Source organism: Lithobates pipiens, unplaced genomic scaffold (genome assembly GCF_037356315.1).
Source record: "Lithobates pipiens isolate NorthernLeopardFrog02 unplaced genomic scaffold, aLitPip1_a1.2 Scaffold_1, whole genome shotgun sequence".
NCBI classification, from domain to species: Eukaryota; Metazoa; Chordata; class Amphibia; order Anura; family Ranidae; genus Lithobates; species Lithobates pipiens.
Genome location: NW_027507685.1, coordinates 29804895 through 29832312, shown reverse-complemented (window position 1 = coordinate 29832312; position 27418 = coordinate 29804895). Strand labels below are relative to the sequence as shown.

General features: G+C 43.2%; 1 protein-coding gene across 3 annotated transcripts in view; it reads left to right on the top strand.

Annotated features, from left to right (window-relative positions):
- The window catches only part of FMR1 (fragile X messenger ribonucleoprotein 1), a 97091-nt gene that overhangs the window by 62667 nt on the left and 7006 nt on the right, over positions 1-27418 (top strand). For all 3 annotated transcript variants that reach the window (XM_077487935.1, XM_077487859.1, XM_077487773.1), the window contains 4 exons: positions 8118-8204; positions 8371-8566; positions 18928-19104; positions 21616-21698. In XM_077487935.1, coding sequence (XP_077344061.1) covers positions 8118-8204; positions 8371-8566; positions 18928-19104; positions 21616-21698 — 543 coding nt within the window. The remainder of the gene's footprint in view (positions 1-8117; positions 8205-8370; positions 8567-18927; positions 19105-21615; positions 21699-27418) is intronic.

Genomic DNA, 27418 nt, shown 5'->3' with positions numbered 1-27418 from the left:
TACAGAAAAACGCATTTCAAAAAAGTTATAAATTGATTTTCCTTTTAATGAGTGAAAGAAGTATTTGATCCCCTATCAGCAGGATTTCTGGCTCCCAGGTGTCTTCTATACAGGTAACAAGCTGAGATTAGGAACACTCTCTTAAAAGGAGTGCTAATCTCAGCTTTTTACCTATATAAAAGATTCCAATCTCTCCACCATGGCCAAGACCAAAGAGTTGTCCGAGGATGTCTGGGACAGGATTGTAGACCTACTCAGGGCTGGAATGGGCTACAAAAACATCGCCAAGCAGCTTGCTGAGAGGGTGACAACAGTTGGTGCGATTATTTGGAAATGGAAGAAGCACAAAATAATAAATCTCCCTTGGTCTGGGTCTCCATGCAAGATCTCACCTTGTGGAGTTTCAATGATCATGAAAATGGTGAGGAATCAGCCTAGAACTGCACGGGAGACTCTTGTTAGTGATCTCAAGGCAGCTGGGACCATAGTTACCAAGAAAAGAATTGGTAACATGCTGCGGCGTGAAGGACTGAAATCCTGCAGCACTCACAAAGTCCCCCTTCTCAAGAAAGCACATGTACAAGCCTGTCTGAAGTTTGCTAATGAGCATCTGAATGATTCGGAGGAGTGGGTGAAAGTGTTATAGTCAGATGAGACCCTTTGGCATAAACATTATGCTTCGGGGGTGTTTTTCTGCTAAGGGGACAGGACAACTTCACTGCATCAAATGGGTGATGGATAGGGCCATGTACCTTCAAATCTTGGGTGAGAACCTCTTTCCGTCTGCCAGGGCATTGAAAATGGGTTGTGGATGGGTATTCCAGCATGACAATAACCCAAAGGCCAAGGCAACAAAGGAGTGCCTCAAGAAGAAGTGCATTAAGGTCCTGGAGTGGCCTAGCCAGTCTCCAAATCTTAATCCCATAGAAAAAATTTGGAGGGAAGGTTTAAGTTGCCAAAACGTCTGCCTTGAAACCTTAATGACTTGATCTGAATAGAGGAGTGGGACAAAATCCTTCCTGAGGTGTGTGCAAACCTGGTGGCCATCTACAAGAAATGTCTGACCTCTGTGATGGTTAACAAGGGTTTTGCCACCAAGCACTAAGTCATGTTTTGTGAAGGGATCAAATGCCTAATTCACACATTAAAATGCAAATCAATGCATAACTTTTTTGAAATGTGTTTTTTCTGGATATTTTTGTTCTGTCTCTCACTGTTAAAATAAACCTACCATTAAAATTATAGACTGGTCATTTCTTTGACAGTGGGCAAACGTACAAAATCAGCAGGGGATCAAATACTTTTTTCCTCTTACTGTATTGCCCCGATTGCATGCACGTTTTTGACAGCACCTACTTCACTCTAATTTACCACTGAACTTTTGCTTATATGAATTTTGTGGACTTTTATTTGAATTCATGGACTTTTTTTCCCTCACTATCTTTGTGTCACACTCGTGCCCCCCTATTGTGCTGCACTCACCAGATGACACTACCCATCAAAGGGTAACTAGCCTCCACAGTCTCAAATGACTGTAGATGGGGACCTCACAGCTACCTCGGTCTCGTCCGTCCACAGTAAGCTCATGAAAAGACGATCATGGTAGGACCCATTGCGTGGCTCCGTAAACAATTTTATTGCGCAAGATAATCAGTAAACTTACGGGTATCCAAACAAATACACGCGTTGTATACAAAAACTAGGAAGTCCACGTTGCAAAACGTTCCACGGACCAATGTGACACAATAGCTCCGCCCTCCGACTTGCGTGTTTCATCATAGGGGCGTCATCTGTAGCGGCCACTTCCAATGATGTCACTGAAAGTGGCCACTTGCAATGGTGAAAGTAATTAATAAAAATTCATTAAACCGCGCACTCTGTGAATAATTACAATCCCAATATGCAAAATTTTCAAAGATCGTGACTGCAAAGAATTTATACAAATATATATAGTGCCCAACGTGGTTCACAAATTGCACCAAAATATAAATGCAAAAAAGTGTGATGCAATAGAGTTCATTCAATTATCAGTGCTCTATGATGTATTCCGGGTCTTTGTTAAAATATTCCACCACCATCAACACCTACCACACATCCTACTCACCAGAATCCCATGACACCCATTACAGGTATTATAATAGGTCCAAACGACAATCCCAACCGAAATTCCCAACGGCCACAAAGGTTGTCAGCAACAGGATTTAATCTCCAGATGTATGTGATGTCCTCAGCAGGAAACCAGTGTTATTAGTGGAAAATAAAGAAAGATGGAACTTCCATAGTGAAGTACGTTTAGCATTTATTCCAAAAAGATTCCATTAAACATTTGAAAGCAGCTTAAAAACAGCACAAATGGTTTTTCTTCAGCAGCGGACACTTCCACGTGTTTGAAAAAATGCTGTCAGCGTTCCAGGCTACGTTACAAACTGAGGTGATGGGTCTCAATCAATACATCTTACATGTTTCCTTAGCAAGCTCTGATATCTTCAGGGGTCACATGACCAGACACATCGCTTCCTGGTTTAAATAGACAGATCAATTTAAGGATATCCAATCCAAATCGATCTTCGCTTGGAAGGCTAGAAAACTTTAAATTTATTTATATGTTCAAAAGCATCTCAAAAACAATATATATAAAAGAAAATTAATAATATTTATTTATTTATTTTTTATTTAATATTGATCTAATAACTGTTGTCATCTAATAGACAGACCTAGATACTAGGTTGTATTGAAATTACTGCCATCTTGTGGACACAATCCAATATAAATTCTAGATTGTAAGCTCTAACGAGCAGGGCCCTTTGATCCCTCCTGTATTGATTTGTATTGTAAGTGTACTGTCTGCCCTTATATTGTAAAGCGCTGCGCAAACTGTTGGCGCTATATAAATCCTGAATAATAATATAAAACTATATCGGATGATACTGCCATCTTGTGGACAAAATGTAGACAAACAAAATAAATTCATATTTCCACTTTAAAGTATAAAAACTATATATGAAATAAATTTAAAAATTGTACATTTATATAAAAAATATATAGCATAAAGTAAGAATTAATTATAAAAGAAGGAAGGAAGGATTAATATCAGTTGGATATTCCCTTTACAAAGAAAAAAAACAATAATTATGTACCCTAATAGTTAGATAAATAACAGTTCAGGTCAATATCTACATTGATTCCTGCAGGAGTGCGTGTATTTAATTTATAAATCCATTCAGTTTCATTTTTTGGATCATATTTCTTCCTCTCCAATCCATATCAATTTTATCAATACCAAAAAACCTGGCCACACTAGGATCCTTGTTGTGATGAATACTGAAGTGGTTTGAAAGACTGTGTGTTTAGGGAACCCATTTTTGATATTATTAAGATGTTCCCTAAACACACAGTCTTTCAAACCACTTCAGGATTCATCACAAGGATCCCAGTGTGGCCAGGTTTTTTGGTATTGATAAAATTGACATGGATTGGAGAGGAGGAAATATGATCCAAAAAATGAAACTGAATGGATTTATAAATTAAATACACGCACTCCTGAGGGAATCCAATGTAGATATTGACCTGAACTGTTATTTATCTAACTATTAGGGTACATAATTATTGTTTTTTTTTTCTTTGTAAAGGGAATATCCAACTGATATTAATCCTTCCTTCCTTCTTTTATAATTAATTCTTACTTTATGCTATATATTTTTTATATAAATGTACAATTTTTAAATTTATTTCATATATAGTTTTTATACTTTAAAGTGGAAATATGAATTTATTTTGTTTTTCTACATTTTATCCACAAGATGGCAGGGTCCATAATTATTGCTTTTTTCTATTAGGGTCCATAATTATTGCTTTTTTCTTTGTAAAGGGAACATCCAACTAAAATGAATCCTTCCTTCTTTTATAATGAATTCTTATTTTATGCTATATATTTTTAATATAAGTTTACAATTTTTAAATGTAAAATTTATTTCATATATATTTTTTATACTTTAAAGTGGAAATATGAATTTATTGTGGTTTTCTACATTTTGTCCACAAGATGGCAGTATCATCCGATATAATTTTATATTGGATTGTGTCCACAAGATGGCAGTATTTTCAATGCAACCTAGTATCTAGGTCTGTCTATTAGATGACAACAGTTATCAGATCAATATTAAATATTAATTCAACATATTATAATAAGATTAAAGTTTTCTAGCCTTCCAAGCGAGGATTGATTTGGATTGGATATCCTTAAATTGATCTGTCTATTTAAACCAGGAAGCGATGTGTCTGGTCATGTGACCCCTGAAGACGTCAGAGCTTGCTGATGAAACATGTAAGATGTATTGATTGAGGCACATCACCTCAGTTTGTAACGTAGCCTGGAACGCTGAAGGTGTTTTTTCACACACGTGGAAGTGTCAGCTGCTGAAGAAAAAACATTTGTGCTGTTTTTAAGCTGCTTTCAAACTTTTAATGGAATCTTTTTGGAATAAATGCTAAACGTACTTCACTGTTGATGGTGGTGGAATATTTTAACCAAGACCCGGAATACATCATAGAGCACTGAATTGAATGAACTCTCTATTGCATCACACTTTTTTCACTTTTTTTTTCCTTGCAGTTTTTTGCATTTATATTTTTATATATACAGTGTGTATGTGTGTATATGTGTGTGTGTGTGTATATGTATATGTGTGTGTATATATATATATATATATATATATATATATATATATATATATATATATATATATATATATATATATATATATATATATATATATATATATATATATATATATATATATAATGTGTGTGTGTGTGTGTGTATGTGTATATATGTATATATATATAAAATATATACACACATATATTGTATAAATTCTTTGCAGTCATGATCTTTGAACATTTTGCATATTGGGATGGTAATTATTCACAGAGAGCGCGGTTTAATTAATTTTTATTAATTACTTTCACTATTTTATTTCGCTTATAACAAGCTGCTCCTATCTTGTTGTTTTTTTCATTAGTCTTAATTAGGGGTGCACCAAATGGGTTTTTTGGTGCCGAAACCGATACCGAAACACATGGTACAGGAGATGGTCAGAAACTGCACACATGATACAAGAGATCAATGCAGCCTCACCAGTGCCCGTCAGATGCAGCCAGCCAGTGTCCCCCATATTGCAGCCAGCCAGTGTCCCGTCCCCCCCCCCCCCCCCCCTGCAGCCTGAGAGAGGAGAGCCACCTCCGCCACCTGTTTGATAACAGTGCCGGGAACATCACAGCTTTCATTTAATTTCCCGGCCGTGCCGTCCCATACAGCCCCTCCCCCTTGTCCGGGCACTTTGATAGACGGATTATCTGTCCAATCCTGGGACGGATGATCTGTCTATCAAAGCTTGTGAACCCAGAAGAAAGGCTGGAGGAAAATGTCAGCCCTCTCAGCAGTGACTGGGCGCCGCTGGGAGGGCTTCGTTCTAAGGTAAGTATTTCATAATGGGCTAGCGTGCATCATTATGACATTGTCTTGCAGGTTTTTTTTTTTTTTTTTTCCTTTATCTCAGCGGTTTACAACCGCTTTAAACTTCGCTAAAAACTGGAAACCAACTTCAAGCTAGTGGTGGACAAATTAGGCAGAATTTAGGGCCAACCTACAATAAGAGATGCTAAGCACTTTGTTGACAAGAAGCAACAAACATTGATGGTTCTGTTGAAGATAATAAAGAATGCTGAGATACTTGGACACCAGCCTATTCCTTCTATTTGTTGACCATCCGCTGTGCCGGTGATCTGACCAATTTGAGCCTCATGGTTTAGTTGCTGTATTGGGAACAAAAAAATAAAAAATAATAATGTAAAGCTGCACCCAGCTGAATGTGCAGCATAACTGTTATTCTCATATGACTTATGTCCATATGTTTTGCACTGTAGACTTGCCAAGATGATTTCTCTTTCCTTCACTGACAGACAAAGCACTTCATAGTCTTGATTTGTAAGGGTGTAGCACTACCTTCAGGAGTAGGACACTAGGCAGAAACAAGACAAGCAGCATAGCACTGCCTTTGAGCAGTCCTAGCTGGTAGTGAACACCCTCCCTACAATAGGCAGCTACCGAGCCGATTTTTCTCTGGAGTTACCCTGCTTCTCCAGGGTGTGATGGCCCCAGTTCAGGAGTCAGGAAGATTTGGGGGCTTCTACTCCAACCTGTTTATGGTTCTGAAGGAGGAATGTGTCTGTCTGATACTGGGCCTCAAGGCCTTGAATTGCTTTGTGAAAATAAATAGGTTTAGGATGGAATCCATTGGTTCTGTGGTGGCCTCCCTTCATCAGGGGGATTGCCTGGCCTCCATAGACATCAAGGATGCTTATTTGCACGTTGCCATCTGAAACCAGGTACCAGCACTTTCTGTGCTTTGTGGTCCAGGATGTACATTTTCGATTTGTAGTGTTCCCTTCTGGTCTGGCCTCCGCCCCCCCTCAGGTGCTCATTAAGGTACTGGCTCCAGTCCTGGCGTTGCTGAGACCATGGGGGGGTTGCAATGATAGCCCATCTGGGCGACTTCCTCCTGTGAGCAGAGTCTCATTCTCTGCTGATGGACAGCGTGGCAATCACCATGCGCACTGTGCAGAAGTTGGGCTGGGTATTGAACCTCTAGAAGTCCTCTGACTCGGGCATCTGGAATGTTTGACACTAATGACATGCACAGACAAAGGTGTTCCACACGCTGGACACGTTTCAGAAAGCCTGGACCTCGGTTAAGTTGCTGCTGTCTTCTCAGGTGGTCTTCTCTAAAAAAAATTTTGCATGTAGGTTCTAGGTCTCATGGTGTCATGCAGTCTCATATGCACAGTTCCACGCAAGGGTCCTGCAGAAGAAGTCCCTGTCTAAGTGGGATAAGTCTCCTCTGTCCATGGACAACCAGATCCGCATGGGACATTTGACCAGGGCCTACCTTCTCTGGTGGCTTCAGTCTCACTCTTTGGGCTGGAAAGTAGTTTATCTCTCTCCATTGGACAGTGGTCATGATGGACACCAGCATGTCCAGCTGAGGGGGAGTTCTGAGCACAAGGTCGACCCAGCTTCTTTGCGGGTGGCCAGTCAAGAGCCAGTCAGACAATGCCACAGCAATAGCCTATTTCAATTACCGGGGCATAATGCGGCGTTCGGCAGCGGCGCTGGAGGCCTCACACATTTCTCAGTGGGTAGAACTTCAATTGCAAGCTCTTTCTGCCATTTAGAATCTGGGCAATTTGCAGGCATACTACTTCAGTCAGATGCTGGATCAATAAGAATGTCCCTGGCCTTTCATCTCCACAGGAAGGTGTTGAGGCGCGTTGAAAAAATACAGGATCCCCTGGCGGATGCAATGGCTGCTCTAGTGGTGCTGTGGAACCATTATAAACTCATTTATGCCTCCCCACCCCCAGGCATACAGTCCAGGCTTATGCCATTAAGGGTCGGCTCCTTGCTCCCCCCCTAATAGTACACACTCTACCAGAGCGATGAGTGCCTCCTGGATGTTCCAACATCAGGCCAAGTTTTGCAAAATTGTTGTTTGGGATTCTTCAGATTGCATGTTTTGGCCATGAGGTTTTGCAAGTGGCTGTTTGAGGGTTCTTGTTCTTCTTCTGGGGGATTCTCGGGTGCTGTTGCATGTTTTTCTATGGTTACCCACCCCTTATGGCATTGTTTTGGAACGTGTCCTCAGTGAAGAATATGCAGTGCTGTATTTGTCAATAAAAGAAAGAGAAAACAGAATTTTTTGGTTATCGTGAAATCCCTTTCTCTGAATTTTATTGACGGACACAACACCCAGCCCTCCTTTTTGGGTTCTTTTCTTGTACTGCTTTGTGATGAACTGAACTGCCTAGTGCAGAGAGGGGGTTTACTATCAACTAGGACTGCTCATAGGCAGTGGTGTGTGTGTGTGTGTGTGTGTGTGTTTTATTTATTTTTTTCTGCCTACTCCTGAAGGTGGCGCCATAATTTCACAGTCAAGAATATGATGTCTGCCAGTGAAGCCAGAAAATTGGATTTTATGGGGAGCTACAAAGAATCCTATTTTGTGTGCATATTTACCATATACCATTGTGAATTGTGACTATGTTTTTTTTTTTTTCAGGGAATGGTTCCATTTGTTTTTGTGGGTACAAAGGACAGCATCACCAATGCAACAGTTCTACTGGACTATCACCTGAACTATTTAAAGGTAATTTCTACAGCTTTACATCAGAATGCATTTCAAGAAAGGTTTATATGATCTTTTAAAATTATTGTATTTCATGCACAGCTATGAGGTCAGTAATGCCACTGAATGTTGTCTTTTCTTTATTTTACTGGGATACAAAGATCTAATATGTTTTCAATGATGCTAGGAAGTAGACCAACTCCGTTTGGAGCGGCTTCAGATTGACGAACAGCTTCGGCAGATCGGAGCTAGCTCAAGGCCTCCACAGAATCGTCCTGATAAAGAGAAGGGTTATCTGAGTGAGGACTGCAGTGGTATTGGACGGGGAGGACGTCCCTACAACAACAGAGGGCGCAGCAGGCGGGGTACAGGATATGCCTCAGGTGGGTCCTTTTGAACTTGATGGCCTACTCCAAAGAGACACTTATTCTGATTCTTTAAAACATCTAGTCAAAACAAATCTTTTGTGAAAATAAAGTGAGTCTATAGGGGTGCACCGAATGGGTTTTTTGGTGCCAAAACCGATACCGAAAATGAAAAATACACTAGGCCGAAAACCGATACCGAAAATGACTGTTTTTAAAAAATATTTTCATACAGCAGATGGTCAGAGACTGCAGGCATGCTACAGGAGCTGGTCAGAGACTGCAGGCATGCTACAGGAGCTGGTCAGAGACTGCGGACATGCTACAGGAGCTGGTCAGAGACTGCAGGCATGCTACAGGAGCTGGTCAGAGACTGCGGACATGCTACAGGAGATCAATGCAGCCTCACTGTGCCCAGCAGCCAACCAGTGCCCGCCATGTAGCCTGCCTGTGTCTCACCAGTGCATATAAACATACACCTATAAAAACACACACACACACACACACACTACACATATAACAAATACATGCGCGCACACACACACACTACACATATAACAAATACATGCGCGCACACACACACATAGAAACATACACACATATAACACACAAACACAGGCATACAAACATTTTATATATATATATATATATATATATATATATATATATATATATATGACAGTCTCTTTTTTTTTTTTTTTTTTTTAATTGGCAGCTGCAGCTCTGTACATTAATCTCCATGCTGGGTACTGCACTCTAGGGGGAGGCAGAGAGTACAACACACACTGCTAGACGCCTCTCCTTTGCTTTCACTTTCACAGTAAACATCATGCCCAGCTCCTGCACAGCCGATTTACACATCGGCTGAGGAGACATATATGCAGCCACCGCTGTGGAGAGGGGGACTTTAGAGCGAGACCCCACAGGCTGACTGCAGCATATGTGAGGAGGGAGGGGAGGAGGAGAGCTAAAGACAGAATGACACCCCCGTGATGGGTGGCACCGAGGGCGGGGCCAAACCCAGCAAGCCCCGCCCCATTTTCGGCACCAGTATCGGCGGAAATTCTCTTTCGGCTTTTTGCCGAAAGGGCCATTTTGGGCCGATATGTTAAGGCGGCCGAAATTTCGGTGCATCCCTATGAGTCTATTAATGATTTTTACAGTGTATAAGAAAGGATGCTACTCATGACTATATCATGAAAAACTAAGCCTGATTGTACAATAAGCCAATTGTACAAAGCCTCCAAGCTCCAGGACCAAGACTTATTAATATTTGAAAAAAATAAATAAAAATGTTTCTTTATTGTACATCCCAGAGCACAAGGTATTAAAAGGCGGTCCCTCAGGTCCCTGGTCAGTCTTAGTGTTTCCTCCATCCGGAGGAGATATGTTGCCTGAGAACCGCCGGAGACTCCATCTCTCAAAGGCTGGGCTGGGGCAGGGGTCTCGGGCTGCAGCAGGGAGGAAACTATGGAAGTCTCTGGGCTGCAGAGGTGAGATCACCCTTACTGTTTTTTTTTTGGTGGAGGAGGTCGGGTTAGAGGCCGCAGGCAACCCTCCTTTGCGCCCAAGCATGGAGAGAGGCGGCAATGCGGCATCCCCCTGGCAAACTCCGGCAGAGCAATGGAAAGGGATCACTGCTCCAGATGGAAATATGGATATAGAACTCTTCTCGGAACTGGAACACCAGATGTCGGTTAAGCATATAGCAAAATGAGGCAAAAAGGAAGTTCTGGACAGCCGCATTCCGGAATATAGCCTTTATTAGTAAAAAGTCCAACCGATACAAGCCACAGCAAAAAATGGGAGAAACGAGTTGACACGTTTCACACTTAACAGTGCTTAGTCATAGCTGCCAAATATCATCTAAGGCCCCCACAAGTCTTTCTCTTAGGAAATCAACAAGAAGATCTGGACAGAACGCTCTTGCTCCCAACCTCTGTGAAGAGGTCGCTCTGGTGTTGGAGGATCCACACCAATTTAATCCAGGGTCTTCCATTGTCTTTCCCAACCTCACGGAAGTTGACCACAGATGTGAGCAGTTGGGGATGGGGAGCCCACCTAGCAGGGCAATCTGCTCAGGGGAGATGGTCCCTGGAAGAAGCCTAGGAGTCTTCGAATTGGAGGAAGCTTATGTCAATAGCCAAAGCCATAGAACACTTCCAAGACTAACTAAGAAGTCGTCACACCCTGATCCTGTAGGACAACACCACAGCAGTAGCTTATGTGAACAAACAAGGGGGTATAAGGAGCCCCTCCTTAAGCCACTTCTCCAACCAGATATGCCGATGGGCAGAAGAGAACCTACTGTCGTTGGGAGCGGTCCACCTAAAGGGAAGAGACAATCAAGTGGCGGACTTCCTCAGCCGCCAAGAGATCTCCCAAGAGGAATAGGTATTACAGCCAGAGGTGTTCAGGGAAATTACAGCCCACTGGGGAGTACCAAATATAGATCTATTTGCATCCTGGAAAAACACCCAGGTTAATCTTTCATCTTGCAAAACTGGCCTCCAAGAATAGGCGCACTCCAAAACCCATGGACTTTTAAAAATGTGCTACACCTTCCCTCCTGTACATCTGATTCCTAAGGTGGTGAAGAAATTCCTACAGGAGCAAAAATAGCTCATACTTCCTCACAGGGGGCGACCCTAACAGGCCTAAGACAATAAAGCTTCAAATGGGCGGCCTGGTTACTGAGGAAGACATCCTGAAATCGAAAAGAACTCTCAGATAAAGTGTTGGCCAAGTTTCTGAGCGCTAGGAAGCCGAACACCAGGGCCATCTACAGAAAGATCTAGAGAAAATTTAACAGCAGGTATGCTGAAAATAACAGACAAAAGATGGATACTTTGACTATTCTTGAGTTCCTACAGCAGGGTGCTGATAAAGGTCTAGCGCTCAGTATGCAGAAGGTCCAGGTAGCATCGCTGTCGGTAACTAGAACAGACGAGACAAGAAGACCTATTGGTCCCTCGCTTTTGCAGAGCGTTGGCAAAATAAAGACCACCCAAGACTCAAAAATGTCCCACATGGGATCAGTCGATGGTACTGATGGGGATCATCAAAAGTCCCTTTGAGCTGCTGCAAAAAACATTTTTACTCCTGCTGACACTCAAAACTGTTTTCCTCGTGGGTATCACCACAGCACGTAGGATAGGGGAAATCCAGCCTCTGTCTGTCGGAGAGCCCTTTCTCAAAATTCATGGTGATAGAAGCTTCCTTCAAAAAGATACAGGATTTGCACCAAAAGTGACGTCAACTTTTCATAAATCCCATCATATAATACTACCTTCAATACCTTGAAGCCATCAATGAGTTCAGAGCATCAGACGCTCTATTCATCCTGTATTCTGGCAGACAAAAAGGTAAACGCTAGCCAGATGAATCAAGGCAGTTATACTAGAATGCTACGGAGTTGGAGATAACCGCCAAAAGATCTAAGAGCCCATTCAACGAGGTCTTCAGCAGCCTCGTGGGCAAAGAGGATGGAGCCACTCTGGAGCAAATTTTCAGGACAGCGACTTGGTCAAGATTCTTTACAGACTGGATTTGATATCCAGTCAGGACCAGGCTTTTGGTTGGAAAGTCCTCCAAGCTGTTGCCCCACACTAGTTTGTGAGTACTTGGTTATCCTCTCAAGGGCTGACCCGGAAGACGAATGGGAGAGGGGGAGCAGTGTTCTTACCGATAACTCTGTTTCCAGTAGTCTTCCAGGGCAGCACGATCCCACCCTAATGTTTAACCTTGTGGGGTTGTGTTGTGTTTCATGTCTTTTGGATACCGACCTTCGGTTCTCTTGGATGACTGACCAGGGGCCGCCTTTTAAAGAATTAAAGTGGCAACGTGTTTCCTGTTTGGAGGGAGGAACTCCATCTCTCAAGGCCTGCCCTGGAAGACTACTGGAAACCAGAGTTACCGGTAAGAACTGCTTTTCATATCCATTATGGTAGGGTTATGCTGCCACCTTCAGGTGATTGGACACTGGCAAAAAAAAGAAAATAAATCCCCTCCCAATCTTTACCCCTCCTAGATGGGCATAGCTTCAGTTTGTTGCTAGTGTCTTAGGTGATGCTCATGTCTCTGCATGCCCTGTGCAAAGATTGTGTTCTTTTTTTTTAGCTATTTTTCTCAATATTTCACCTGAAATTAGGAGACTGGCTTACTATGTTGCCTATAGTGGTCTGCTAAGAGAAATGTTACCCATACTCTGTGTTGGACACCTGGGGACTGCCTGTAACATTGCCATTTAGCACTTGACTCTGCATAGGGGTATCCTGTACTGCCCTGTGGGGCTAGCAGGGTGTTTTAAAAGGTCCTGGGCTGTGATCCCCAGCTGTGTAGTTGTGTCCCTGAAGGCCCCTTGTGGCAACTGTCTGCCATGATAGGTTTTGAACCCCCCTGGAGGCCTTGCAGCATGAACTGATGAGTGACCAGGTGGTAGCCTTTAAAATGCCAGCACCACCCAGTGGGGGGGGGGTACCCCATGTTTCCTGGCTCCATAGTTTTATATGCCATGTGCTTTCCATCCCCTTGGCTGCTGTGTTTCTATGTGTGTAACTGCTTTTACTCTTTGTCCTGGTCTTCCCACGTGCCAAATAGCAGCGGCAGAGCGTGGAGGGGTCAGGAGGCTCTTAGTGCCAATGCAGAGGTGGAGTGCTTCTCACTACCCCATCTGCATGTGTACAGGGAATTGTGCTGTGTGCTCAGGCACAGTACGGGCTTGATGTCGTAGGAGCTGGAAGATTCCATATTGAAACTTCCACATGACAAACCAAACTGGTAACGGGCAGCTGTTTTCTGTTTTTTTACCACTTAAGATTGGTAAGTACTAATATTTAAAAAAAAAAAAAATGCTGTTCTCAAGAAAGGTGGACAGCTGGTAAAGGCAAATGGCAAAGAAAATCTGGTTGGCCGCACATCCAGTGTAAAATTACTTTTAATTGGAAATATTCATAAAAGCAGGGGAAAGAGGGTTCCCAAATTCCTTGATCAATTACAGGGTAACCTGGACATATCTCTTGCACTATATTCTCTCTGGGTTCAGTTATTTGAACGTGGCACTGGTTCCATTCACTTAAGTTTCCATTACCTCTGGGAAAATTCTTCCTTTTGTGTTAAGGGAGGAATTCTCATCTGCTATTGCTGGATTACAACATCTGCTTTCTGGATTAGATCGTCTTGGTCGCAAGTGGAAACATTCTTTTTCCCCTCCTCCGTTCTCATTAATGGAGAAGGAACTCTACCAAGGAACTGCCGAAGGAGGAGGTGGAAGGGGAAAATACTTTTCCGGAAGAGGGAGACATGGAGAATTGCACTAAAGAGGAATCTACTCTTGGAAATCCCAGGAGTAAGGTTTTATCTCAGACCTAAAAGGCCTTTGTGGGTTTTCTCTTGGAAATGTCCATACCAACTTAAAATGACTACTTCCTGAGCCCTCCATCCCAAAGGTTTCAGGATTGGGACTCTAAAAAAAAGGTATTTGTTCCTCCAAAATTATTTGCTCAACAATACCCCATGGAAAGTGAGTACACAATAAAATGGAATATGTCTGCAGTGGATCCAGTGATTTCCTATCTAAGCCCTTGTACACACGGTCGGACATTCCGACAACCAAATCCGTCAGATTTTGTCCGATGGATTTTGTCCGAAACTGTTGCATACACACGATCGTTCAGAACGTGATGACGTAATTTCATTACGACGGGACTACATTCAGGCTAGTAGCCAATAGCTTTGGTCTAGAAATTTGATCTGAGCATGCGTGGCACTTTGTCCGATCGGAATTCTCTATACATGATCGCACAAGGTCCGATCGGATCATGTTGTCGGAAAGTTTTATAGCCAAGCTGGAAAACTTGGTCCGTCGGATATTCAGACGGAAACAGTCCGATGGAGGCCACACACGGTCGGATTATCCGACAACACGGTCCGATCGGACATTTTCCGTCGGAATGTCTGACCGTGTGTACAAGGGCTAAGACCTTCATGGTGGCCTGTGCTCTTACTTCCCTTTGCACACCACCTTCCGGCTGGCCCCCGTCTGTCTTCCCTCCCCCCCATGTGGCGATATAGGTTGGATGTCGGGCCACCGACCTGGATCCATGCTGACGGCTGCAGTACGGCCCAGTATGATTTCAGTTTTTGAGGTTCCTGTCTTCCTCCTTTCCTCTCCCTCACCTTCCCCTGTCCCTTCCCCCCTCCTCCCCCCCTCCCCTTCCCTCCACCGGTTGATTTCTTTCTTTATTTTCACTTATACTGGTATTAATCAGCTTTGTCATTTACGCAGTTTTTTATGCTTTTACACTTGTACCTCGCTGTTTGTGTATCTTTTGAAATGTACTGCTATTTTGTACTCCTTATTTGCACTGACCTTGTGATAATAATAAAACTATGTTCAACCTTAAGACCTTCATGGTTTCAGTGGGACGAGCTCTTGGTATTTAAGAATGCTACAGACAAGAGTCTTGAGGCTTTATTCAAAGCCAATTTTAACCTATAGGTGTGGCCTTGCTATTGAGACTGTGGGACTGTGCCTCAAGGTCTGGGCTTGATGGGCCCCCTGTTGGCGGGGGTTTCAAAGTATTTTCCAGAATGAGTGTGTCCACTAAGTTATAAGCTGGAATTTCTGACCCTTTCACTCCACACTTTGTTTTTAAATGTTTCTTTGAATCTGCAAAAGGGGACTGTTCTTTTGCACTCAATCACCTTTTGCAAATAGTACTTGTCCTGGTCCTGGAGAGAACAGTTTTAGCCCTTGTACACACGGTCGGACATTCCGACAACCAAATCCGTCGGATTTTGTCCGACGGATTTTGTCCGAAACTGTTGCATACACACGGTCGGACAAAGTTGTCGGAAAATCCGATGGTTCAGAACGTGATGACGTTATTTAGTTACGACAGGACTACGTTCAGGCTAGTAGCCAATAGCTTTGGTGTAGGAATTTGATCTGAGCATGCGTGGCACTTTGTCCGATTGAAATTCTCTACACATGATCGGACAAGGTCCGATCGGATCATGTTGTCTGAAAATTTTACTGACAAGTTGGAAAACTTGGTCCGTCGGATACTCCGACGGAAACAGTCCGATAGAGACCACACACAGTCGGATTATCCGACAAAACGGTCTGATTGGACACATTTTGTCGGAATCTCCGACCGTGTGTACAAGGGCTTACAGTTTCTACTAAAACACCTCCCTGGCTCTGAAAGCAAATTCCAAATTGAATGGGGGCAGTCAGTGGTTGCCTCCCTCAAGCAGGGAGATTTTCTGATATCTGAGGATATTGAGGATGTTTATCTGCATATCCCAATATTCCCATTCGCCAAGCCCCACTTTTTAGTTTGTGGCCCGGCCACTGCTCTGAGTATTCACCAAGGTGCCCTGGTCTTTAGAGCTTGTATGTGCTCAGGATATTCCTGTCATGGGTTATCTGGACGACTTGCTTCTGCAGAAGCAGTCCACTCAACTTCTGGGGCTCAGTATGACTTAATGTTGCAAACTCAAATTTTTGGTCTTATTCCCAACTCAATGGTTGGAATATGGCCTGGTGCGGGACACAGTCCAATCGAGAGTGATCCTCACCCAAGACAAACTCCTTGCTCTGAGAACCGAGGTGTACACGCTTCAAACTCTGACAAGTCCCTTAATTTGGCATTGCGTGTGGGTCCTGTGAAAGATGGTTGCCTCCTTTCGATGCAGTCCCGTTGGACCATCTTATCAACATGGGACAGAACAGTCGTTGGATTTCCCAGTGCATTTAAACCCCAGAACAAGACGGTCTCAAAGAAAATATTTTAAAGGTAAATCAAAAAAATCACATTATTTCCCGGCGTCCAATGCTTAAGACAAGAAGGGATTTTACAGTTAAGCAATACATTTTTTTTTTTTTTAACTTAATAAAATCCAATACAGATATATCCAGAAAAAAAATCGAATTTTTATATTTGTTTCCTCTAAACAGTTACATATAGCAACCTAAAATGTTTGTGCTTCATCTTGCCCTTTTTAACCACTTAAGGACTGGAAGGTTTTACCCTCTTCATGACCAGGCCATTTTTTTTTCATACGGCACTGCGTTATTTTAACCGACAATTGTGCAAGCTAGCGGCGCTGCACCCAAATAAAATTGATGTCCTTTTTTTCCCCCACGAATAGAGCTTTCTTTTGGTGATATTTAATCGCCCCTGCAGTTTTTTTTATTTTTGTGCTATAAACAAAAAAAGACTGCTAATTTTGGAAAAAAAACTTTTTTTTTACTTCTATAATACATATCCAAAAAAATATTGGCTTAAACGGATGAATACATTAGATTTTTTATATGTATTATGCTACATATTTTTGGTTAAAAAAAAAATCACAATAAGCCTATATTGATTGGTCTGTGCAAATGTTACAGCGTCTACAAACTAGGGGATAGGTTTATGGAATTTTTAGATTTTTTTTTTTTTACTAGTAATGGCGGCGATCAGCGATTTTTATTAAATTTTTTTGCGGGACTGCATCTTTGCAGCAGACAGATAGGACACTGATTGATTTCCACTGATTGCTGTATAAATGACACTAGCAGGGAAGGGGTTAACACTGGGGGGGGGGGGGGGCAATCAAGGGGTTAAATGTGTCCTAGGGAGGTGTTTTTAACTAGGGGAGTGGACTGGCGGAGTACAGATAGATCGCTGTTCCTGACCACTAGAAACAGACGATCACATTGTACTCCGCTGTCAGAATGGGTATCTGCTTTGTTTACATTGGAAAATCCCTGTTCTGCCTCTGAGGAGTGATCGTGGGTGGCCGGTGGACATCGTGGCCGCTGGACCACGTGTGCAGGTACGTCGTTTCACGCAATAGGGCCATCCTCCTGCAGTGTAATATGTGGTGGGCAGTCTTTAGATGGTTAAAGCAAACCTTCAGTCATTTTTTCAACTTTCCAGCTATTAAAACTTCTGCCCTTGTTTTAACTTTGGATAGCAAAACTATCATACTGCCATTAAATACCTTATACAGCCCTATTCCTGTTTCTTGCATGGCCATTAGCCTAGGCTTTTGACATCATGCACACCTCTCTATAACTCTTGTGAGAGTTTACCAAGAAGGGAGGGGGGGATGAGTCATAAGTGGGCCAATGAAAGCTGCAGAGCTGGAGGTGTGCCCCTGTGTGTAAATCCAGGAAGTGAACAGGCAGCAGCTTCAGGTGCCCACAGTTACAAAAATGATTGCAGCCAGGCTTAGTGGCTGGAGATTTCTGCAGCATATTTGGCAAGTACAGAATCGTAGAATATATAAAATAATATGCAAAGGTCGGAATGTCTGACCGTGTGTACAGAGCATAAGTGTTTGGGAGGGAAGCTTCAGAATGGCAAAGATGTTTTTATTACAAATTGTGTGAGCAGACTGCAGCTCCTCTTTAATAGTGGCACACTGCCGGTCATCATGTACTCCTCTATATTGGCTTCTCATTAAAAAATGTAATGTCTGTATACTATTTAAAAATAAAAAGTTTATACCGTTAATCCAGGATTCAAGTGTGATAAATGATTAATGCATATTATATGATTTGCTGTTGCTGAGTTACTCAGCATTTATTGAAGTGGAAGTGTTAGAAATAAGTGTTAATAAATGTTGTATCAGAATTTTTAATTCCCAAATTTTCAAAAATTCTTATTGGAGAATGATAGTCTGCTGGTTATATAATAAGGCAACATAGCTCCTATTTCAAACATTTGAGATTATTCTTTATACCCTGTACACACGGTTGGAATTTCCAACGGATAATGTGCGATCGGACCGCGTTGTCGGAAAATCTGATTGTGTGTGGGCTCCATCGGACTTTTTCCGTCGGAATTTCCAACACACAAAGTTTAAGAGCGGGATCTAAAATTTACAAAATCCGATCGTTTAAATTCCTATCGTGTGTAGACAATTCTGACGGACAAAGTGCCACGCATGCTCAGAATAAATTGAGATGACAGCTATTGGCTACTGACCCGTTTATAGTCCCGACGTACATGGTTTACCTCACCTCGTTAAGAACGATCGGATTTTCCAACGACTTTGTCCGACCGTGTGTATGCAAGACAAGCTTGGCACAAAATCCGTTGGAAAAAATCGGATGTATTTTGTTGTCGGAATGTCCGATCGTGTGTACAGGGTTGGGAACTAGACTTTAGTAGTTTAGCAGTGTGCACCAGTTTATGTGCTACTATCTCAGCTTGGTTGTGGATCGAAGAATACAAGTTTTTGCATGGCATTTTTAAACACAGGCTCAGTTTTTTGTTATAGTTTCTTGTTGTTTTGCCAGTTTCTTAAGAATCTATTATTTAACCATTCTTAATTACTTTGTTTTTTAATTCAGAAATATATGGTTAATTATTTTCAAACAGGTACAAATTCTGAAGCATCAAATGCATCAGAAACTGAATCTGACCACCGAGATGAGCTTAGTGATTGGTCCTTGGCACCAGCAGAGGAAGATCAGGATAACTACATTCGGAGAGGGGATGGAAGAAGACGTGGTGGAGCACGAGGCCAAGGACTGAGGGGGCGTGGTGGCTTCAAAGGTAGTTGATGTAAATTTTAATCCTTTAAACAGTAAACATCCATTATATTGATTTTAGGAAAACAGAAACGTGAACACTGGAAACAAAAAAAGATGTTAAAATATACATGTCATGTCATATATAAGCTTTAAGCATGCTAAATCATTTCAGAAGGCATTTTCATTATTTTTAAATTTGAAGATTTCAATGATATAATAATACCTGGTGATCCTACCATGACGATAAAAAACCGACTCGGACATTAGAAAGTGTCCCTTTTGCTGGTTCCTCTTCTATTAGCAGAAATTCTCTTCCTTCAATCTTAAGCAGTGTCTTTCTTCTCATCATAGTTTCAGCTTTGTGGGTTGTATTAGTCCCATGGTTTTGTTCTTATGGGCGTGAATCTCTTCAGCTCCTTATCATTATAATTTTTTTTTTTCCTCTGACCAATTCCCTCCTTATCTGATCCTTGATTGGTGGACAGTGTTCTGGGAGGAGACATGGTGCCATATTCTTTCCATTTCTTAAATAATGGATTTAACTGCGCCCTAAATTAGTTCAGATTTTGGGATATGTGTTTGTAAACCAACCTTAAGTGGTTATTTTCCATGAACATGTTGGTAGCTGCTAGATCATCTTATTACTTTTTGTTCATATATCCTCTCTGGGACCTTCCAGAAACAGTTGCATTTATTTTATAGGATAGGTTTCAGAACATGCTACCCGTATCCAGGATGTAACATGTTACAACATGAAACATATATTAAATAGTGCTGTGCACTATTAGATAAAATAAATACTTAATGTGATTGTAGCCGTATTAGTGCAATTGTGACAGAGAAATTTGAGTACTGTCTGTGATACTTTTTTTTTTTTATTTGCACTAACGTACAATTTTTCAGGACAAGCTTTCGGGGTATGTCCCCTTTTTCAAGGTCCAAGCAGTACTGATTAAAATAAACAAATAATGAAGTTATTTAATGCCAAAAAAATATATTCATATATATAATAATTTATAAAATATAAGTCCTTCTATTATCAGTGTGTGAGTCCATTATTTTCTTCCACTTGTGCCATAAATACTGTACACTTTCTGCAATGTTGTTGGCAATCACTCCAACTTGTATTGTGCAAAAGCCATCACCAACATTCCAATACTCCCCACCTTGTAGTTTGCACCAATAAAAATCAGGTCTCATATGCTTTCCCTTTTAACCACTTGCCGCCCGCCCACCGTCAAATGCGAAAGGGACAGTGCAGCTCTCGTTCTGAGTGGACATGCTATGACAGTGCACCAGAACAGGCGCTGATCGCGGTTGTGTTGCTAGGACACATCGCTACCCCGATGATCCTTGCAGGGGAGAACAGGGAAGGTAATCGGGGCACTTATGATAATCAGTGCCTGATTACAGGAAAGCTGCAGCAGTGCCACCAATCAGTGCCCATGAGTGACACAAATCAATGCCCATTACTGGTGCCAGTCAGGGCTGCCTTTTAATGCCCATCAGTTCTGCCCAATAGTACCACCTATCAGTGCGGCATCCTCATCAGTGCCACCTATCAATGCCGCCTCATCAGTGCACATCAGTGAAGGAGAAAAATGACTTCTTTACAAAATTTACTGACAGAAACTAAGAAAAAAAACTTGGGTTTAAGCCTCACATCATTATTATTCATGTTTCTCCTCAGCGTGACATTTTGTGCATCAATAACTCTATGTTCCTGAACATTCTGTCATTGGTCTTTTCTCTGAGAATTTCCCATGGGTTCTGTTGGTAGACTTTTGCACTCACTGAAACTACTACTCACTACACGCAGAGGTTCAGCTCCCTTACATGAACCCCCTTTCCCCCTTTTCTACACGGGTCTCCGTAACCTAAAATCCTTAGACTCTGCCGTGTGTTTTGAAATGTCCTCCTTCCCTATATTAGGGTCGAGGATTACTAGATTTGTCTGTCTGTTTTACGAAATGAGGAGTCTTTCTACACTTTCCTCCTCAAAACAATTGGCCTTTGCAACAGTTGACTTTGCTTAGTTAGTATTGGAAAAGGTTGCATGGCCCTGTACGCAGGAGCTCCCTTTGAGTTGGTTTTCCCTAAACATGCAGTGTGTAGGTGCCCCGCCAAATGCCTGCCTATCTCACCAAGCATCTTCAGTTATATGACTGCTCTTCTGACTCGCACACATAAATCAAGAAGCATTTCTAATGCCCTGATATACACCAGTAAGTCATATTCCAACCCATAGTTTTGTTGCCCCTCTTTCTTTGGGACATTCAGCTTGCTCCTTCCATACTCTGTAATCTTATCATGTGAGGTAGTTCTCACCTAATTTGATGGGGAACCACATCCTAGACATTGATCTAATTCCACATTGTGCATCTTCTGTTTGGAAGGGCAAAACACTTAGGCAGGTGGGCCTGCTGGGTACTAAGGGCTAACTTTTTGACTGACAGCTCAGGGGGAGAGGAGATGTGTGACGGGTACAAACTCCCATCATATTGTTGCTTTATGTTTGTTTTTGTTTTTTTAGCAAATGATGACCAATCTCGGACAGACAACAGACAGCGCACTTCAAGAGATCCTAAAGCACGGACAGCAGATGGCTCTCTGCAGGTTGGTTACCACTGCGTTCTTTGTTGCTTTAAATATTGCATGATAACTAGGAATTTGTTGGCTGTGCACACTCCTAGAATCAATACGACGTAGGTGAATTCTTTTTATTTGGGTCTGCAAACAATGATATAGATCCATGTGAGAAATATTAGTAAATCCTAGTGCCAACCAGAAATGACAATATTCTGAGAAAAAAAAAAAAAGGTTTTTGTGAAGCTGCCCCTTTAAGTGAATATACCACCTCCGAAAAGTAAGAACCTAACAAATTGCATGCGAACAAAAGATAAAAAACAATCCAAATAAACTTGAATCCAAAGGTGATTAAAAAAATATTTGTAAGAATAATACATTTGGCACAGTCCAAAAAAATTATTTCAGAAGAAAGCTCCATTTACCATGCTCCTGGTCTTAAAGGTGCCTCAGATGCTCCTTTTATATAAGTGATGTTCAGCAGCCATTACCAAATGGATTATGGTGCCATTCAAACAGTGTGAGAAATATTAGTAAGGCTTGGACCAAACCAAAAATATTCTGAAAAATTTTGAAAGTGAATTTGTATGAACATAAATAAGAAAGCTACTAATGATTAACTTTTAAAGGTGCCAGATTTGACCTGGTTAAAGCTCGCAGTCGGTGAGATTTAAAAGGACTAAACTCCTATCCCACTACTTTTCCAAGGTCAGATGAAATGTTAACAAATTCAATAAATGCACAAAAAGAGAACTGGGATTCCCACCTAAATTATTAAATATTAGTACTCACCGATTGTATATCCGGGGTTTAATCATTGTTAGTGCTGAATCTAGAGAAAAAAAAAATAGAGAGATATACACACCCTAAAGAGTTAAAATACAGTACAATTTATTGCTTAAAAAGAGCAAAATACAAAAAGTCACAGCAAGCAAAAATTCCAATTTATTCCCTGTATATAGAACAGAGAGGAGCCGAAACAATTCCCCAATGTTCTATATTTTCCTATATATCGATAAGAACAGACAACCCATTACAATCCATGAACTTTCTCCCAAAAATTGCAGGAAGAATAACTGAGGTAATGTCAGCAATCCACAGACCCCCTCCCTCCCCTAAATGGGAGCACCCCCTATAATACCTGTAAAAAAAAAAAAACCAAGCCCCCTGTAAACAAATAGCATAGATTTCCTAATGGGAGCAGTGTATTCCCGTAAATATGGATATAAGTAACACTGCTCCACAATGGAATGATGTGCTGTCCACACCACTCTGATATATCAATCAGGCCATTTTCTGGTAGTTTCTTTGCAGAGCATGGGTGTCAGCCATCTTCTAGAGGTCCGGCGGCCTTTTTCTTGGTGTTTTTTTTTTTTATACAAGAACGGCCGGCTGCCATTTTCTTGTAGTCTCAGCGCAGTTTTGCCTCCAGTGCTGGGTCATTTTTACCTCAGAACAGTGCGGTTTTTCTTTCTGGGCACCTGTGACTAGACACAGAACACAGCGCTCAGCAGCAGCATGGAGCAGCATTCGGTCAGGGGGGTGAGTCCTGCGGTAGGGCCCCTCAGTCTGTGAAAGGCCCGGAGGGTGGGATTGTGTTCCTTGTCCTAAGTCCCCAACTGTGGCAGACGAGGTGGGTCAGCATGGCGTCAGAAGCTGGCGCTTCTTCCCCAGACATCCCTGTAATTGCAACGGGCTCGCTTGCAAATAATGCAGTGCCTATGGACGCTTTGTCGGCGGTCCTGGAAAGTTCGTTGCCAGGGTGAAGGCGGCGTGTGGGTGCAAGGAGGGTAAAAAAAAAAGTCCCCTGCACATACAGGATGCAGCAGGATCTTCTGCTAAGGTGTCCCTTTTGGGTCCCGTAAACCGACCCGTGCACCTAAGGTTTCCCATATTTGACTTATTTTGAGTTCATCTATAAGGAATGGGGAAGCCCGCAATGGGCCTTTTTAGTCCCAAGAAGAATGGCGGTGTGTTACCCCTTTTGAGGAGAGCCTCCTTAAAAAATGGATGGCTCCTCCGATAGTTGACCCCCGGGTATCCAGATTAAAGTGGTTGTAAACCCTTACAACCAACTTTGACCTACAGGTAAGCCTAGATTAAGGCTTACCTGTAGGTCCAAGAAATATCTCCTAAACCTACACGGTTTAGGAGATATTTGCCGAAAGACAGGCACCGCTGTCTAGGGCGCATGCACTGAGCGCGCCGCTGTCAACGGCGTTATGCCGCGAGTGGCGGCTCCCTGCGCATGCGCGGGAGTGGCGCCATCGCGGCTTCGCCGAATGACAGCGGCGGAGCAGCAAGGACCCACCGAGAAGATGAACGCTCCGGACTACAGGGGACAGCTGGCTCCTGTGTCAGGTAAGTGACATATAATGGACTACTATGCAATGCATAGTAGTCCATTATGCTTTACCTTTGCAGGGAATCAAAGAGGAAGTAAACTCATCAGGGTTTACTTCCTCTTTAAATAAAGTATTCACGATTCGGGTAGAAGGGACTCCTGTATTCAAGGACCCTACCGACAGGAGAGCCGAGGCAGTGGCCCGGTCCATGTTTACGGTAGTGGGGTCAGCGTTGTGACCTGCACTGGCCACTGCCTTGGTGTCGCAGACGTTTACTGAGTGGGCAAAGTTATTGTACCGTGAATTGGAGAAGCAACAGTCTCCCCCGGTCTGCGTAGAATTAGCAGACAAGTTAGTGCATGGCCTTAAGTATGTTTGTGATGCGGCCCTGGATACGGTCCTCCTGCTCTCTAGAGCATCGGTATCAGCAGTGGTGCTACGGCGCCTGATTTGGCTAAAGTCCTGGCCTGCATCCAGAAAAGCTCTGGTGGATTTGCCCATCCTTGGTGAGAGGCTATTTTGAGCTTCGCTGGACGACATTATTAAGAATGTTACAGGTGGGAAGAGCACATTACTCCCACAGTCTAGGAAGGGTAAGGAGCCACACCGTAGGCAAGGGCCTCCTTTTCCGCTCAGAAACGGCTTTTTTGCCCGCCCGGGACGACAGGTAAGTGCTCCCAGTCCGACAGGGTGTCTGCTGAGAGACAAAAACCTCCCTGGTCTCGCAAGCCAAACAAGCCTGCGAGCAAAAATGCTACCGCATGAAGATTTGCCCCCGTCCGATACTCGGGTGGGGTGGGGAGCCTTCGGGAGTTTGCAGCTCGGTGGACCTCACTGCTGCCAGACCAATGGGTCTGAAAACTGGTTTCATTGGGCTACGAGATTTTTTTTTTTTTTCCCCCTCCAGCATACCTTTACTCCCGGCTCGCCGGGAAGCCCTGTTAGGGGCAGTAAAGGACGTGCTCGTACGCAGGGTGATAGTGCCTGTTCCGAAGCTGGAAAGGTTTCAGGGATTCTACGCCGATCTGTTTGTAGTCCCCAAAAAGGAAGGGGTACGCCCAATCCTGGACCTGAAAGCCCTCAACTGCTTTGTGAAAGTACAAAAGTTCAAAATTGGAAGAGCACTACCAATTTGTAGCTCTCCCTTTTTTACCTGGCGTCAGCACCCCGAGTCTTTACCAAAGTGTTGGCTCCAATTCTGGCGCTGTTAAGGCAACATGGAATCACGATTGTGGGTTACCTAGACAACCTCCTTCTGAGAGCAGCCTCAGAATTAAGGGGGGAGGTGGTGATCACCATGCAAACTGTACAGGAATTTGGTTGGGTGCCGAACCTAAAAGAGTCGGTGCTCATGCCGACTCAACGCCTGGAGTATCTGGACTTATTGCTGTACTCCGTGGAAGTGAGAGTTTTTTTTTCTCTCTTCAGACAAGCTGCAGACTCTCTGAACCGCGGTGAAGTTGATGAACTGTAGGTGGTCGTCGCGGTGCTTCTGCATGCAAGTTCTGGGCCTCATGGTGGCCTCCTTCGAGGCGGTACCGTACACCCAATTTCACACTCGAGTCTTGCAGAAGGAGATCCTGTCCAAATGGGACAAATCTCCGTTATCCCTGGATCATCAGATTCGAGTGAGCCAGTTAGGGATTCTCTTCTCTGGTGGCTGAGGTCTCCGGCCATTCGGTTCGGGAGATCATTCCTTCCTCTCCATTGGTTGGTGATCACAACGGACGCCAGCCTGACCAGTTGGGGTTGAGTGCTGGAGGTACAGACGGCCCAGGGCCTTTGGTCATGAGAAGAATCCCCAGGTGCAGATCAATGTGCTCGAACTTCGGGCGATCGGGCTATGCCTCTCCACATGGTCAGCGAGGCTACAGGGCCATCCAATCAGGATCCAGTCGGACAACGCCACGGCGATGGCATATGTCATCCATCAAGGAGTTCAGCTGCAGCACGGGAGGTCTCTCACATCCTCCAGTGGGCAGAGTGACAGGTGCCAGCCCTGTCGGCCATATACATCCCGGGCATAGAAAACTGGCAGGCGGACTACATAAGTCACCAGATGCTGGACCTAGGAGAATGGTCATTGCATCTGGTGGTGTCCAGGCTTCTTTGCCTGCGGTGGGGCACACCAGACTTGGATCTCTTTTATACAAGGGGTTCGGCATGTAGTCCCTCCGGTTCGACCACCCATGCCTCTGTGGGATCTGAACCTGGTTGTATCAGCGCTTCAAAAACTGCCGTTTGAGAACCTCAGGGAGATTCTCTTGACTATTTCCCAGAAAGTTGTCATTTTAGTGGCTATTACATCTGCCAGGAGGGTTTCTGAGTTGGTGGCCTTGTCTTGTAAGTCACCCTATTTGGTTATCCACAAGGATAAGGCGGTGCTACATCCGCAACCCTCTTTTTTTTTTTTCTTCCAAAAGTGGTTTCAGCATTCCATCTCAATGAGGACGTTGTATAACCATCCCTTTGTCCTAAGGGACATCCAAAAGAAGTTGCCCCTACATTCCCTTGACGTGGTCCGGGCTCTGAGGGTATATCTGTCTGCTATGGCTCCCTTCCGGAAGTCAGACTGTTTGTTTCGGTGGCTGGTCCAAAAAGAGATCTAGCGGCCTCGTCGACCACCATGTCCTGGTGGATCGGACAGATCGTGGTCCAGGCTTATGCCTTGAAGGGGCAGGTGCCCCCCTTTCCTGTCACGGCCCATTCCTCCAGGGCAATTGGGACCTCCTGGGCTTTCCGATATCAAGCGCCTGTCTCCCAGGTGTGTAAGGTGGCGACTTGGTCATCCGTTCACACTTTCACAAAATTCTACAAAATTCATGTAAGCGAATCTTCAGATGCTTGCTTTGGCCATAAAGTTTTGCAGGCGGCTATGTAAAGTTGTAATTTACACTTTTTTTTTTTTCCCTTTTTAAATAAAGTTACGATTTTGTTGTAAACACATTTTTGATGCATACGTTCGTCACAAGTTCTGGTGCGGCCATTTCAGATGGTAACTCCTCCATTGAGGCGTTCCCCTGGTTGTATGTGAAGTTATTTTTTTCAGTTTCCACCCCTCGTTTTGACACTACTTGGGGACGTCCCTACGGTCAGGATTTAAAGGAGCTGTGTCCGTCAATGAACGAGAGAGAAAATAGGATTTTTGTACTCACCGTAAAATCCTTTTCACTGAAGTTCATTGACGGACACAGCACCCACCCCTCCTATTTATTCTACGTTGTACTGCTTGTTGATGTGCTGAGCTGCAGGAAGCAGGCTGAGGGGTTATAGCCAGAGGTCAAGATTTAAAGGAGCTGTGTCCATCAATGAACTTCAGAGAAAAGGATTTTACAGTGAGTACAAAATCCTATTTTTATAGGTATTATAGGGGTGCTCACATTTAGGGGAGGGTCTGTGGATTGC